At 38.1% G+C, this 17,099-nt stretch overlaps 1 protein-coding gene across 9 annotated transcripts in view; it reads right to left on the bottom strand.

Moving 5' to 3' along the window:
* The window catches only part of afap1l2 (actin filament associated protein 1-like 2), a 57,524-nt gene that overhangs the window by 8,695 nt on the left and 31,730 nt on the right, over positions 1 to 17,099 (bottom strand). For 4 of the 9 annotated variants that reach the window (XM_028029619.1, XM_028029621.1, XM_028029620.1 and 1 more), the window contains exons 5-12: positions 7,370 to 7,499; positions 5,155 to 5,238; positions 4,564 to 4,775; positions 3,361 to 3,540; positions 3,180 to 3,266; positions 2,960 to 3,044; positions 2,735 to 2,839; positions 1,162 to 1,373 (exon numbers count right to left, since the gene is read on the bottom strand). In XM_028029619.1, the coding sequence (XP_027885420.1) occupies positions 1,162 to 1,373; positions 2,735 to 2,839; positions 2,960 to 3,044; positions 3,180 to 3,266; positions 3,361 to 3,540; positions 4,564 to 4,775; positions 5,155 to 5,238; positions 7,370 to 7,499 (1,095 nt within the window). The remainder of the gene's footprint in view (positions 1 to 1,161; positions 1,374 to 2,734; positions 2,840 to 2,959; positions 3,045 to 3,179; positions 3,267 to 3,360; positions 3,541 to 4,563; positions 4,776 to 5,154; positions 5,239 to 7,369; positions 7,500 to 17,099) is intronic. The other 5 variants (XM_028029624.1, XM_028029625.1, XM_028029627.1 and 2 more) reach the window with 3 other exon arrangements.

Genomic DNA, 17,099 nt, shown 5'->3' with positions numbered 1-17,099 from the left:
TCCAGGTCTCACTGTCGTTGCCCACGTGAGCGTTGAAGTCCCCCAGCAGAACAAGGGAGTCCCCAGGAGGAGCACTCTCCAGTACCCCCTCTAAGGACTCCAAAAAGGGTGGGTAATCTGAACTGTCGTTCGGCCCGTAAGCACAAACGACAGTCAGAACCCGTCCCCCCACCCGTAGGCGGAGGGATCCTACCCTCTCGTTCACCGGGGTAAACCCCAACGTACAGGCGCCGAGATGGGGAGCAACAAGTATGCCCACTCCTGCCCGACGTCTCTCTCCCTGGGCAACTCCAGAGTGGAAGTATGTCCAGCCCCTCTCAAGGAGACTGGTTCCAGAACCAGAGCCATGCGTCGAGGTGAGACCGACTATTTCTAGCCGGAACCTCTCGACCTCACGCACTAGCTCCGGCTCCTTCCCCACCAGAGAGGTGACATTCCACGTCCCAAGAGCCAGTTTCTGCAACCGAGGATCGGACCGCCAGGGTCTGATATGTAGAAATTTTCATGCTTTAATAATGCTGTAGTAGATTTCAACCAGACATATATATAAATCAACCGCTTAATCTTTAGTGATCTTTGTGCTTGAACTATATGAATCCATAAGTATTCCCTCCGAGTCTCTACATACAGTTTCTCTGAACCAATGATTCTTTTGGAAAAATAAAAAAGGAGGAGGCCTCGGGACTGAATAATAAATTCCTAAGCCTATGACCAAATACGCACTGCAGCTGGGTGGGACTGAAGGACTAATGAAAGAGGGTGTAGCTTTAGTCTCCGAAATCCCAGCACAACCACACCCTTCCCATCCATCCATACACACACACCAGCACACGGGACCACCCTTGTGTGAATATATATCTCATATACACCAAGTCAGATGTCAGCAGAATGTGTATTTTTAAAATGAGTTGGTGTTAGGGATTGTTTTAGACTTTGCTTGTTTGTCAGATCAGCAGTCAGCTCTCTTGAGAAAATGAGCCATGGACAGGAAACGCACAACATGTGATCAGGTGTCAGGATCTATTTACAATAACGTTTGCTAAATCAGCACATGCAGCGAAATACCGCTATGCTGTGGTCAGGTTAAAAGTAACAGAAAGTGTGCAAAGTCTTAAGCGTTTACTTAATCTCCTGTTTGAGAGAAATGCAGCGTTGATCTACCTCTAATGTTGCAATTTGTGTGCCGTCCAACTGAATCCTGAAAGAGTAGAGGTGCTCTGGGATGGGGTCAGGCAAAACGCTGCAGCCCTCCAGGGTCACCGCTGGTTGGCTCACTTTGTTCTTCCCTTTGTCTTGGTAAAACCACAGCTGTCCGTTTTTTATGAGACACCAGCAGGTCCGCCACTGGCTGTTCACCAGAACGTTCAGGTAACCTTAAAAAAAAGAAACGAAGCCTTTGTCAGGAGGCATCTGTTTACAACTGAAAATATTAAAAGCTCAGGAAATGACTGTCACTGTGGGGGAAAGCAGCTGAAACATTGTCCATTTAAATTTTGTGACATTCAAGCAAACCACTAAATTTATGAAACAGGCACACAATTTCTTATTTTCTTATGTTTTGTGGTTAACCAGAATCACAATTTATGATGTTACAAGCTGAATAATCAAGGAGTCATATCAAAACTTGTCAGCATTAGCCTAGTATTATGGCCCTGAATATCTTGCCCTGCTGCTGATATTTTCATAAAGACTGTGGATGATTTATCTTTATAAAAAAATGTAAAGCAATGCTGCTTTTATGTAACATGAGAACTGAGAACAATATACAGTAGTGGTTAGGGAACATACCCGCTTGCAGGTAGCCAAAATCCACAAATATTTGAGACTCCCTTTAAAAACACTTATAATTGCATATTCTAATAGTTCAAACTCCAAATATACCTTAATATGCTTAAATTCAAATGCCTTATTAGCCAAGAACATCTCTAAGATACATTTTCTTCACTGTCTTGGTTTATATAAGTAGCAATAAAATACAACCAACAGTTTTGTCTATGGCTGTGTTCACGCTGCTGCCTGAAGTGACCCAATTCCAATTTCTTTTCCCGTAATACGACCTGTGTCTGATCTTTTCATGACAGTCTGAACAACACAGATCAGATCTCTTTAATAATGCGACCCAGGCCACTTGGATATCCGATACTTATCTGATATTTTCAAATGTGACCAGGTCCGAACGGTCAGGTCGCATTCGTTCAACCTGAACGTCATTGATACTCGACAAACGTCACTAGTCTGCGTCCTGATACGCGCAAGCGGGAAGAAAAACAACAATCACAGCGGAATATAGCGAGGATTAAGTTGTTAATATGCTGGATCCGGTCAGACAACAACTTTAAAATCGTAAGCTATGCTCCACCGTTAGCATCCATGTTTATTTCCGCAAACACTGAGCACGCTCTCTGCGTGACGTTAGTGCGCCCTCTACTGCGCATGCTGTACACTTTTAGGTCCTTTGCAGTTCACACTGGAGATCACATACAAGTCTTATATTTGGAAGTGAACGATCAAGCCAAAAAATCTGATTTGACAAAAACATTTATTGGGTCACTTCAAGCTGCAGTTTGAAAGTAGCCTATTTGTAATTTTGCAAAGAAAAAAGAAGTACTGCTTATAAAAAATATCAGTTGAGCATAAAGCAGAATACTTTGGTCAGTAAAACACCAGTGCATTGATCAAATTGGAATGACATTAAGATTGATTGAAGCATAAAGTGAAGTAGATCTGTGGTTACCTGAGGTGTCGAGGCTTTTCTCGGGGCTCTCCAGCGAAGATGGTTTTTTCTTCCCAATGTTCATCAGGTTGCTGAACATTAAACCTGGGCCATATTTTTTCTTCACTATAGTGACAAAAAGAAAAAAGGTATTTTTTATGTGAAAAAACAAGAATTGGCCTTCATAACCAATGTTGGGTGTGTTTGACTATCAAAGTAAAATCCAAGAAAGGAAAATCCACTCACCATCTTTGTTTTCTGTGGTTTCTGTGTGGCTGTCTGTGCTGCTGCCACTCTCTGATGCCAGCGAGTGTCTCTCATTCAGATCCCCCTGTGTGTTTGTATGAACAATTTAGTAATTTCAAAAGCAAATTTTTCAAAAAATAAAAAGATTTTTGATCCCACTGGTTTATCTAAAACTCCAGAGGTCTAGTACATGTAAAGAAAAATATTAAAACAAGCATACCTTAGTGCAAATAAGCCTTGGGGAATCTGACACAGAATGTTGAGGATCACAGTTTTCAGCTGGCTTGGGACTTATCTCCTGAATAACCTAACATGGATAAACACATCTATGTGTTTTTTTCCCCACACTTTAATCTTAAAATAATTGAAAATATTGCAGAAAAACACAGAACATTGGTCACCTTAAGCCACTGCTCAGTTTGTTCTTTGCTCTGCAGGCCTAACACAATGGCCTCGCCTCCTACTGGGATGATCTTCAGCCTGTGCTCTTTTTTCTTTGGCTGTTTTTCTTTATATATCACACTGCAGCCTAACAGGCTCACGTCCAAAAGTGGTGTCTGGTCCTTGGAGCTTTTGTAGCACTAAGGAAAATAAAGAAACCAGGGTGACTTCATCTCTACGGTGCGTGCTGACAACATGTTCTCCAGTTTTACAGCGTAACAGTAATTCATTGAGGTTTGTGGGTATTTGTCTGCACTCAGCTTTCTCAAGGGTCTTTCATTACATTTCAGTCACTTTGTGGCTTTGGACTTTGAGAAAAACACTGCAGTGCAGGGTACAACTTGTGTAAGTTAATGATATCCAAATTGTTTTTCAGGTGGGCTGACATTTGGCTAAAACACCTGGAGTTCACGGTAAATACCAACAGGAAATGCGTCAAAAAATCCCCAGTCCTCACCCTTTCACCATTGTGCTTTACAATTAGGAGGTGGTCTTTGATGCAGCTTAGTTTTCATCTTGCAACCATTTTAAATATGTTTAATCTGATAAACAGATATAGTCATAGACTGACCTAAATGTTTAATAATCTACTATTTAATACAGGCATCTCTTTAAAATTGTGGTCATTTCTTCTCTGAAGGATGGTTATGGGAACCGAAGTAAAGTTAATAGAACTTGTCTATGTTTTGCACTTTAAATAATTAAAGTACACCTTAAAACTATTCAGAAATTAATTGGGCATGCTTTCATTAACCATTTTCTATGCATAACAGAAAACTTACCTTAGTTTACACATTGGATACCAAGATAATAAGTTATTATAAAAATTAAATAATGAGAATACCTTGTCAGAAAGAAATGCACACTGACCAGCAATAACAGAAGAATACAGAGAAATCTCTTGAAGTGTTTTCCAAAATTTTCTCTTGAAGTTGCTACATCAGAAATGACAAACCTCTGCCCCAAAATAATGTCTGTTCACAGAAATCATCATGATGCTTCAATACAAGCAGAAAAGTAAATTCTATTTTGTAATTTAGGTTTTCAGGCTGAATTTACACATTATTTTGATCTAAAATTCCTATAATTACAGAGGGGAAACACACTACAGCTGATGTTCTACACGGAACATGTGCTAGTCTTTAACTGAGTGTGCAACCCACCAGAAGACGATGGTCCTTGATGACACAGAGCTGCTTGGCCCACTGGCCAAGCCACTTCTTCCTCCACAGGAAGGCGCAGATTCGAGCGTCCTTCATCAGCTCAATAGACGCCTCGGCTGACGGCCACTGGTGCTGAGCAGATGGTGACTTCTCTCTGGTCACCTCCTCTTCGTCGTACGACTCGTATGAGCTGCTGACTGCGTCTCCGTCTTCTAAGAGGAAAAAAACGCAGAGGCAACAGTTAAAACTCTGGAAGGAGCGTTGCTTAAAGGATTGTTTAAAGCAAGCTGAAAGGGTTGGATGATTTTGGAGGAGTTAATGAGCTTAATGTCCGATCTCCTGACCCTCTTGAGTGAAGCATTTACTCACAAAACTTGAGCTGACGGATTAATTTTAACAACAGATGGATGATAGGCAGGAAAATGGTGACAAGTAAAAAGAACACAGTCAGGAAACTGATAAGTCTGATTAATGGCGGCAGCTCCTTAACATGCCACACTCCGACCATGCTGGTTTCCCCATGCATGTATTGGTAGACGCAAAATAAAAACAAGTGCAAACATGCCACAGAGACACAGGAGTCTCATCTACCCCCGGTGATAACAGCATAAACCACACAGTCTGAGCTGGGCACTCTCATCCAGGGCTCAGAGAGCAGGCCAGAACGCGCCAGATCTGCACAGTATCAAAAAAACCCATAAGAAGACAGAAAATATGGGATGTTTTCTTTAAAACAATGTATCTGTTGAACATAAGTAATTAAATACATTTATAAAAAATACAGATCTAACAACAACAAAGTAGATTTAATAAACCTATCCCAGGATTATTGTAGATTTAATTTTTTGGTCTAGTTTCTAGTGCAAATATCGTACTACGCTTAAAATAAGACAAAACTAACTTACAAGTAACTTTTCAGGAAAATGTAAGAGCTTGTTTTAAGTCAATAATACCTTATTATTACAGATCATTTCACTTATGTGACAAATGTCTTGTTATAGGTGAAATAATCTGCCAAATAATCAGGAACAAGTATTTTTTCTGCAATTTTAAGGAATTATTAACTTTAAAAAAGCTAATATTTTTTGCTGAAAAGTTATTTGTAAGTCAGTTTTATCTCATTTCAAGTGTACTAAGATATTTGCACTAGATATTAGACCAAAATTACTTGGTAAGATTTTCTGTTTTTACAGTGTTCACAGAAAGTAGGCAATATCTTCCTATTTTTTGGCACCCCTAACAAATCCTCTAAAAGAAAGATTCTTGAAAAAAATGTTGAACAGTAATTTGGGAAAATTTAAAAACAACTAAAACATTGGAAAATATGCACAGAGACCAGGATGGTAAGAGAGGTAAAAATCTAAAGTGTTAGAGGACTGCAACTAAGAATGCCAGCTCAACATCGTCAACTCTGTCAACCAAAGCAAAAGATGCAACGCTCAAACCAGTTGTTTGTGGGAATGCCAGGAAAAAACCCTGTTCTATGCCACCATAACAAATCCAAACCAGTGGAGTTTCCTTCCTCATACTGGGATTTTAATTGGGACTTTGGTCAAATGTAACTAAAATTGAGTTTTTATAATCTAACCACTGGAGGTGGTTCTGGTGCAAAACAAAAGAAACACCAGGAGATTTTAGGTAAATAACTGATGGTGTGTACAAGAAAACCAATGATAGGGTTATCTCTGTGTATTTCAGCTGGAACATTAATCAAATTAACACAGAAATTGTTCCAATGACAGAAAAGCACTTTTTTTTTCATAATTATCTCAGACTCCAGAACCAAACACTATAGAAAATGATGAGCTGAAAAGGAGAGCAAGACTCCTTTGGTGGTCAAAGATCCCAATGTTACAGAAAACCAAGTGCTGTCCTTTTGGCGAAAGGAATTGTAAAGTATTATTGGCCGGGGTATCAATAATCAGTGATTTATTTAAAAACAATTACTTCCTCACTAAACCAGAGCTAAAAATCCCAATATGGCCGCCGAGTCTATAAAACAAAGTGATAGCTGTATTAATGAACAGTTTATCTGCACCTCCAACTATTCATGCATAATTAAATCATCTCCAATTTCTGCTGGTACATGTGTAACTAGAGTGTTTGAAAGCATAATTTGTTAAGGACACTAGTGTAGCTACTTGTAGCAACAATGAGAAAACTCAAGTTTTTAGAAGTTCAGCTGGATTTTGGATTTAGGGTTGAATAGAGCACGGTTTTAACATTTAAGACGTATACCTCTGTTTATTTCAGCTTATTTCTGTTATTACATCAAACCAAACTTTCTCACAAGTTTTACTTAACATGTAACTCAACTGTATTTGAGTTGTTGGTGTTTTTCTGCATTATTTGCCTTATCTTTTTGTTTTGTTTCCGTGAAACACAATAAATATGATGCTCTGCTCAGTAAAGAAGTAAATGTGTGTACTATTAGAAAATGAATTGAATTAGAAATCTATTGCCAACATTATTACACAGTTTTTACAAATTCATTATTTACACCTTCTGTAACCGGTAACATTTTTTATGAACATAAAAAATGTTCCATGTATAAAACAATTTTATTATTTTCTGAAATATTATGCGAAAATTGCTTACATAAGCTAAGTCTTTAATAAAAGGAATCTTCTTTGAAGTAGAATCAAATGCAGCTTCACATAACATTTAAAATGATCCAAATGTCATTTTATTTGGTTGCACTATACTAATTTGCCACTAGATGTCACTAAATGCTAAAAAGGGCAACTCTTGGTGGTTTTGGTGGAAAGTGTAAAGAAATCTTGAAATATTTAGCCAAGGACCTTACCATTGGTTGTTTCCTCATAAGGTTGTGCCTCCTCATAGTAACTCTCTGAAGGATCTATACAGGCTTGGACTGGAACTGGAGGCAAGGGGAACGGTTCCCGACCCACTACACCCTGACAAACAAGAGAAATCTGTTGAAAAATTTAGTTAGTTGAAATAGTTTGTAAAAGTTTATCCATTTAATCTGTCATCAGTACGTCTGAACTATGTGTGAATGGTGAATAGATGTAAAAAAACAAAACAAAACAAAAAAACACACACACATTCATGCATTTATTATTAGTCATGTTTTGTTTCTTGCAGACTGAACTTATCGTTAATCCAGCTAGGAGTAAGTAGGGAATTCCACGTGTAACCAATCCTTGTCTGACCCAGTGCACTCGAGAGCAAAACTCTGCCTTCAGGCGAGAGTGTGTGAGAGCATAGACATAGGAGAAGGAGGTGTGACGTGTGTGTGTGTGTGCGTGCGCGCGTGTGTATGTGCACCCAGCGGGTTTTCCTGAAATCAATCAGCAGTCTGGCTTCACTTCTGTCTCTCTTGTCAACTCTTGTGTGGCAGACCGTCTGTCTGCCCCATGCCAAGCACTCAACCAAAGACAGTAAATTAGTTACATGGTCCAAAACACATTTCACAGACATTTGTTATCACAAGAATCTATCTTATTCTGCCTTTCCAAGGAATAATGGGCTGGAAAATCCTGAAGAATTCATCCTGATGGATGAATCTGAACAAGCTGTGATTTTTAGACTATACAATGGCTTACAAAAGTACTCACACCACAATTTGTTTTACATTTTGACCAACAGAAACAAGCACATAATTGTGAAGGGTAAGATAATTTACACTTGTCTGCCAAGTTTCTCACAAATAAAAATCTGAAAAGTGTGTTCAGCCAATCTGAGTCAATACTCTGTACGATTAGCAAGTCTTTCTAGGTATGATCTTTACCAGCTGTGTACATCGAGAAAAATCCATTTGTCAGTCATGTTAGATAGAAATGAAGAATATCTGTTGACATCAATTGGAAAGTACAGTCAAGTGTACTTGACTGTACAAAAAAAAAAGATAATTTTTTGGCTATTGACCAGGTCAATAGCCAAAAAATTATCTTTTTTTTTTTTTATTATTTCCGGGTAATTTTGATGTTCTGAATCCAAAATTCACACTGGTTTTGCTCCAAAATTCACACTGGTTTTGCTCAATCAGGTCAACTTTCTGAACTATGGATGCAACATGAGCATCAAAATACATAACCTGTTCTCATATATGGATCGTTTTCCTGAGAATCTGGGACCAATGAGTGATGAGCAGGAGGAGAGATGATGACGAAATGTTCAATTTACATGTACTTAACCTTAAAAGTGTTTATTATTCAACTTACAGAAATCCAAGTTTGTGAGATTTAATTAATACACTGTGTTAGAAAACAATTTTCTCTCATAAAACCTTTTTTGGATGAGAAATATTAACGGAAATGAACTGACAATGTAACAAAAATAAACTAAATCAATTTAGTCAAAAGATTGAGATTCTCTAAATCAAATTAGTATTTGCATTTAAATACTGACACTTTTAATGCAAAATTGCTTTAAAAGTTGCAATAAAAGTCTATTAAAAGTGCAAACTTTGCAATAATTGGTAAATAATGGCACCTTAATGTAAAGATGGCACTTTTAATGCAACTTTGCATCAAAAGTGTCATTATTTACCAAATGACAGTTGATGACAACAGTCATAAACATTACTAAAGACACCTTCATGTTCATAACAGGTGTTATTCCATATTTATGACAGTGGCATGTCAGTCTTATGCACACCCCTTCAAATGAAGTGTTACTGAATAAAAACCAGACCTGATTAAGAAAGATTTATGTCACTTCAGCGGTGCAAAATAGTTCTAAATCAGTTGAAAAAACATAGACAACTTCCAAAAAATATTTTTTGTAACCCAGTGTTATCTACTGGGACTAAGTTGAGACTTTGACTAGGTCATTCTAATCCATGTATGTGTTTTAATCTGCACCATTCTATTGTGGCTCTGGCTGAATGTTCTGCATAATCTCTCTGTGAAATGGTGATCTTAAGCCTCAGGCTCAACTCGTTTGCACCCTCTAACATGTTTTCCAGCAGGAATGCCATGCACTTAGCTCCTTCCATCTTCCCATTAACTCCAACCAGCTATCCTGCTGAAGAAAATCACTCCCACACCACATTCTCCCACATGTTTGCTATGTCCCCTACAAGGATTGTAGCAACCTGGAATCGTGACTTCTTTTGTTTTTCTTTTAAAGGTTTTCTTCTCACAACCTTTCAGTAAAGGCCAGATTTATGGAGTGAACGACAGTTTCTCGGCTGGCCTGGGAACACTGGTTGATTCCCCTAGAGGAGCTGGCTCAAGAGGCTAAGGAGAGGGAAGTCTGGGCCTTTCTACTGCTGCCCCTGTGACCCAAACCCAGATTAAGCAGAAGATAAAAGATGGATGGACGAAAAAGTTGTTCTGTCAACACCTGTGCGTTACTATGAGCTTCTGACTGGTGTGTTCCTTGGTCTTAATAGTTCTCAGACAAACTTTACTTCTTTACTTGTTTAAGGCAGCAAATTCTGACATAACTAGTGACTCAAGAACATTTACATGTTGCTGCAGTGATGAATTCCTTGCAAAGATACAATCATAGAAAGATACACAAAAAGCATGAAAAATACTTCCTTGAATTTCTGCACAATGCTTATTGTGTTGCAACATTTCACACAGATGTTTGTATGCATCAACCTATCTTTGCGCAACAATCTCTCAGTTCAAAACATGGTTAGTCATTTCTTCAACGATCACTTTCTCACTCCCACTCTGTGCTGGAATAACTCCCACATCTCTTCACAGGAAAACAAGATTTGTCCCTTCAACTTGTGTCCACAGGCTTTATGGGATTAGGTAACTGAAGTGGCAAGAAGATCTGAGATACACAAGTTTAGTCTGGCAGACATGAAAACAAGGATGGAGGAAACCTTCAAGTAAAAGTGGAATCTATTCTTTCCTTTATGATGATGTGATATGATCAAAAGTTAAGGTATTTTTTTCAGATATAAATCAAATACACAAATGTCTACAGTACAGGAATGATGTGAGGTTAAAACATTTCAGATAATCTGCTTGTGCGGAATAAAGCCATCATTGATGCAGGCAGCTTGTATTTTCGTAGAGATTTACAGTGAACTCTCAGAGACCCTAAGTGACATTTGTAAACTATTTTCCTCCCACCACTAATGTCTGGACACACTTCCTGCATTCTTTTACTTTCGCTTGAGCAGTGTTGTAGTACTGGAGACCGGTCTTAGTCTCGATAACGGTCTAGAGACCATTTTTTGATGGTCTCGGTCTCGGGCACTGAGGACTCGGATTTTATTTCAAGACCAGTCAAGACAGCAACTGTGGAAATATCACTAAACTTACAGCATATTGTCCAGTTTATTTGTTAACATGTCTGTTTTCACTGGATGCAAAACGCACCGATTAAAATCCAAGCAATATCGTGATTTACCAATTACCTGTACGTGTTTCTGTTACTCACCCCTCCCCCTCCCCACCTTTCACTCGCACGCGGAGCTCCAGACATGCGCAGTGGTTTTCTTTGAGCGGCAGAAGATGTCTGTCTAATCGTCAATAACTGCTTAAATCATATGATTTATTATCATAAATCATAAATTATTTATAAATTAGCGACAGCTAATTCAGCAGCGCTTCGCTTTCACACACGGTGGGGACTATGTCTAACGTTTTTCGTCACTTAGAAAAGAAGCTCAAAGAAAGGTAAGTTCCGTTGACGTGATGTTAGCAAAGCTAGCTGCACAGAGACACATAAGCATTTGTGATGAAAAAAAAAGTCACTCACTGCTATGGACCTTACCAGAGGGGCCGCTTTTCATTGGCTGATGCCCATTCTACGTGGTCACGTGCGCGACCGTCTCACAAGTTTGCAACCAGCTTGTGACTGAGAAACCAGTAACCTCCTCCCAGATGATGACATGAACTTGTTAGTTCCTCTGTCCATTTAGTAGCTGATATATTGTGAAAATCCGGTAGAAATGATGCACTAATGGAGTCATGTTTACATAGAAACAATGCGCTGCGAGGTTTTGCTTGTGAGACTTGCGGTCACGTGGGTCGGTTGTGGGCGGAGCTTGGTAAGGTCCATTGTACGGAGGTGTCGACTAACGTGTCACATATATGGGACAACACTGTGTCCAAAAGTCTGCAATATAGTGATGTGACATTCATGAACGATCCGAGTCTTCTGAACTTCTCTTTACTAAGATGATAGGGCCGGAGCCTCACTGAGAGCCGTTCTTTGTTCTGCAGTAGCTATGATTATTTTATTTAATTATATACATTGATATTTATTTAATTAGCAAATAAATAAAACACAAGAACTAAAGAGCACGCAGAACATGCCCATTGCGCTTTGATTGTTTTCATCCAGAGTGGCAGCTCTAATGTCTGCCATGATGACAGACATTACAGCATTGTGCTGCTTGGCTTCATGCAGTGGGAGAGAGGATGAGAAGAGTCATGGTGAACGCCTTGTGCTTGGTTACTTCTTGCTTGTTGCTCTTTGGTCAGTGTTCATAGTTGAGCGTTGTTTACCGTCAGGGCATTGCCTCAACTGCTATGTTTAATGGTGCAGACAGTGGCGATTTCTGACATGAATGATATGGGCAAATGCCCAGGGCATTATCTTTTTAGATAAGCAGAACAAAGAGTTTGTTCTGCTTTTAACATTGGTTACATTTATTTCAGCTCTAAGTATTTAATATCTAGGTGTTTTTATGGGAATGTGAATCTTTCAGATCAATTTGATTAGCAATTTTGATTATATTTTACATTTTATTGTGTCATGTAGCACGGGGCGCTGGTCTTTTGTCTTGACTCGGTCTCGACTTCCCTCGGTCTTGGTCTTGACTTGGTCTTGGACCCTTAAAGTCTTGGTCTTTTCTCTGTCTCGATACACTCTGGTCTTGGTCTTGTCTTGGTCTCGGCTTAGGTGGTCTTGACTACAACACTGAGTTCCTGTAAAACTTTAAAATTATTGTAAAACTCACAGAGAAGGTTTGATATTAGGTTTGAACAAACTTTAAATATTTGGTTCAGATCAGAAACGCAGGTGGTTGAAATCGATTCTCCTCAGAATGATTATTCTGAACATTTTGCAATAATCTAATTTTTAATTTGAGAAAACATTTCACCCTGAGAACAGTCCTAATTTAAACGAAAAAAGTTTTTGCCACACTCCCCAGTGTCACATTTATTAGCACCCTTGTTGGTGACACTTTAAATTAATTGAAAAACACTTCCACATGTGGAATTTGGCCACATGGTTTTGATCAGTACTCTACCAAAACACCAAGTTTCAGTTTTTTTAGCAGACAAACATTTTATATTTTAAATGCCCAGGTTTTTCAAAGAATTATTTTGGAAAAAATTTAACAGAGAACAGGAGGTTCATTTCTGCATACGCATCCTGCGTTTCACGACCAATTCACCAGGTTTTTATTGAATGAAACGTTCAATTAGTCTTATATGACCAGAGACCAAGACTCTAGTTAAAATCTCCAGGAGAGTTCAACAAACTCCACATGTTTATATGCTATGACAGAGACGGCTTTTTCATCCAGATGCCTCCCAAACAACAAGTTTGTTTGTAGTAATGATGTCTAATTGTTGTTATGGAGACTTCACCCTGAGCTTTGGAGATTTTTTCCCCTTACCTCCCCTACCATCCTGCTCATGGTTTGTGGTGGAGAGATCAAGTTAACTTGCGGCTAAGAGAAAAGGGCCTCTTTATCACATTATCTTCATACTTTAGAAAAATAAAAGTTGCTGATTTGTAATTTAAAATGCCTGGACACTCTGATTAACTTAAAAAAAGGATAAATTAAAATATTATTGCCTTACTTTCATGTAATAAGAATTGTTGAAGGCTTTAATAAATGTGATACTGGTGATTTTGTTTTGTTTTATGCATTTTATGGCTTTTTACACATATTTAACAGGGATGCAAAAAGTGTTGAGGTCGCTGTATAACCAATCTGTAAAAATTTAGATTTTTTTTAATTGAGCCACATACTTAAAACAAACCATATTTGTCTCTATAAATAAAAATCATAAAAATCATTATTTCTAATGTGGAGTGTCAGAGAGCCGTCATGTCACTCCCTTTAATCAGAGAGGTCCCTGTTTATGAGCTGTTCCCACAATATCAGGTCAACCATCTCACACATTTCCAGTAATACACAGCAGATGCAGCAAGCTGTCATAATATGTGGCGTCATGTCACGGTCTGCGCGCAGTCAGTGACGACGACTCGGCTTAATACCCCGCATGCCAGAACGTGCAGGAAAGGATCCACCAAAGGCGGGCGTGGCACGAAAAATGTTTTCATCACAGCAAAAAGAAGAGAACAGCAGTTTTATGTTAGATTGTTCTTTAATGGATCAGAACGCAAACATCAGCAAATATAGCCGTCACCATCAGGTTTGGTTTTCTGGTAGTTTTAGGTCACATCTATTGTTTGAGACAGAATGAGATCGTGAGTTAAGAGAAAATGTACGCATCTTGGTTATTCATCAGTTTTAAAGGTGGAACCGGAAACTTTAAAATAAAACTGATTTGGTGTGGCAGCTGATCAATGAATCTGTCTTTGTTTACAGTGCAAGTTTCATTCACATTAAGGGTCAGATAATATTGATATTGAGACATAAAGAAGCAGATTTTTGCACACACAAAATAAGAAAAATACAAACAAAAACTAAAATAATTAACACTACTAACTAAATTAAAACAGATAAAAAATAAATCTACACTTAATTTAATAAAGTAAAGTAAGTACAATTATTCAAATTCAGTTAAATAAAACTCATGGTGTAATTATTATAAAGGTAAATTAGGAATGAATAATGTTAATTACTAAGTCACCTAAAAGCCAAACCAGGAAGACATATTCGGGGTTTGCTTTAAAAGCGCCATGCGATAGGAACTTATATTATGCAACAAACAACTAACAAGCTGGAAGATGATGACATAAACATGCATTTTCTGAGGCAGTCCTGATGTTGCAGCATTCATTATGGTTAAACCAGTCAGCCAGTTGATTAAAAGACGGTTGAAAAACTTTAAAGGAGAAACTAAAGCTGACATTGTTGAAACTGAAGTTTTAAGGCTTTTATTGTACCAAACACCCAGAAGTTGAATTTAATCTCAATAAAACCAAAGAGTCTAACAGGTGTAGATGTTGCACTTGAGCCAAATACAATCAATAGAGAAAAAAAAACTGAAAAATGTTTTTATTAAATATATTTTTCCCTTCTTATATTATATAATTTGTTCAGTAATTTATAGAAATTGCATTTATTGTCTCCTTCAATAACATGTTTTCAATGTTAATAAAGTATTTACACATTTACCCATTATTCGCCTGCGAACAACTGAAATCCATAAGCACCTGAGACGCTCTCTAAATGCTTATAATGTTTTAATAATTCAAATACCAAATATGCTTTAATATGCGATAATATGCAGAGTGAAAACTGTCTCAGTACTGCAACAGAAACTAACATCCTCCGTTTTTTGATAAAATACATAAATAGACAAATTTCCCAAATTAATTTGAGTTATGTTCCACAGAAAAGCAATAGGCGGTGGTCCTCTGTCATCCTCCAGTGATGTAAATGGTGCAAAGCTTGAACTCGATAAGAAATAAGTTTTATTAGTTTTATTGGGATTTTTTTCCTAATAAAACTATTATTGTGACTTAGCTGTCCGGTGATTGAGATATACGTTTTCTTTTCATTAAAGGGGCAACGGAGTAAATAAAAGTAACAGTAAAAAACATTTAAATGGTCATATTTTTCCCTAGAACAACTGGCTGAGGGAACTTTCTTTCAAATAATGTCAAATAACAGGAATGTCCAAGCCCACTCTAGTTCTTCAGAAGAGGATTTGGGTGGGTTAGGTTAGTCAGAAACTTACCCAGAGTTTTACAGAAACAGCTCACCTAAGCACTAAATTAGAAATTCATGTTTCAGATTAAGCGTCTAAATGCTTTTTGCCCTCACTTGAAGAAACATCCCCTTAATGAGACTGCAAAACAGATTACACAGAGCAGTGAAGGCATCTGTTATTAATTAAAACAAAAAAAACGACAAGCATTCCAGAGCAGCAGCAGCGGCAGCAGCAGCAACCCCCCCCCCATCCACACCGCCCACCCACTGTTATCTCTATCTGTTTTCCCTTCTTCTCTCTCCATTTCTGTCATCTTCACAAAAACTAAATCCCCTTGTTGTGTGGGCGAAGGCCAACTGGAATGTTGAAAAAGACACAAAAAATAGAAAAAAGGACACATGCCAACTACTTTTTTTGTCGTCCCTCCAGTCGCTTCAGATTGTTGCTTTCACTTCTGTCTCTGTCTCACACTCAGACATGCACACATCCTCACCACAGAAACACAGACGAGACGGGATGGATCGAGGAGTTGGGGCATAAATAACAAAGAGAGAGAGAGAGGGGGAGGAAGATGGGTGTGGTGGAGGGGCTTTGAGGGGAGAGTGGGAAAAAGAGCCCAAAAGACGAACACTCTGAGGAACATGGAAAATCCCTGGTTCCCATGCCAAAAATCTGCCGCAGCAAAAACACGTGCAAACACAGAAACCCAAAGGAGCTGAGGGCCTGTAGGGCACTCAGAGAAGATCAGAGTTTTAGTGATAAGAATGATCAGGAAAAACTAACTCTCAGAAATCCTACACTTTTCTGCCACTCTCATCACTTCCTATTAAAATTAAAATAGAAAAGTGGAGCTCAGCTCTACAAGAGCAGTAAAGTGAAGAAAAACTCTGTGCATGTTCTGCATTTATCTCCTGTTTTGACTTCTCGGGAAAAGAGATGTTTTCCGAATTGCAAAAGATAAACTTTTACTTTCACCCAACCAAAAATGATGCATAATTACAGGAAATCCACAATGGTCAGACTTAACAACAAAACAAATTAGATTTAAAATGATGCACAACTATGACCAATTCAGCACTTTGTTAAAGTAAATAGTAGTTTATTGCTTTTTCACTATTTTCTTTCATGCTACAACCACAAACCTATGTGTATTTTATTTGGAATTTTATGTGACTGACCAGAAAGAAATTATACAGGAGGGCAGTTTCCAACATTTTAACAACATTTCTAATGTTTTTTTGTTTTTTTTTTAGAAATACAAATTTGGAGAGTGTGACATGACCCCTTTACACTGATACGCCTAAATAAATCCCAGGACAATCAAAAGAAAAAGTAGAAAAAGCCTTAAGAAGTCCTGATTCAGGACACAGCAAATATGTGGAAGAGGTGCTCTAACGAGATGAAGCCACTGCCCATCACCCTAAACACCCATTATGAAACATAGTGGTAGCAACATCATGCTGTGGGGATGATCCAGCAGGGGCAGGGAAGCTGGTCAGAATTAATGGGTAGGCCTGTCACAATAACAAATTTTGCTAGACGATAAATGACCTTATTGTCATTGTCAAATTAACTTATTGTGATAAACGATAATATTGTTTTGAGACCTAGTAATATAATAGTAATAATGGCACAATAATGCGAGAACACATTCTTGAGGATCTATAACTTTTAAATTCCAGTGAACATTAAAACACTGGAACTGGAAGCTATTGTAAATATCAAAAATAAATACAG

The sequence above is a fragment of the Xiphophorus couchianus genome, chromosome 10 (genome assembly GCF_001444195.1).
Source record: "Xiphophorus couchianus chromosome 10, X_couchianus-1.0, whole genome shotgun sequence".
NCBI lineage: Eukaryota > Metazoa > Chordata > Actinopteri > Cyprinodontiformes > Poeciliidae > Xiphophorus > Xiphophorus couchianus.
This window is presented reverse-complemented; position numbering and strand designations above follow the sequence as displayed.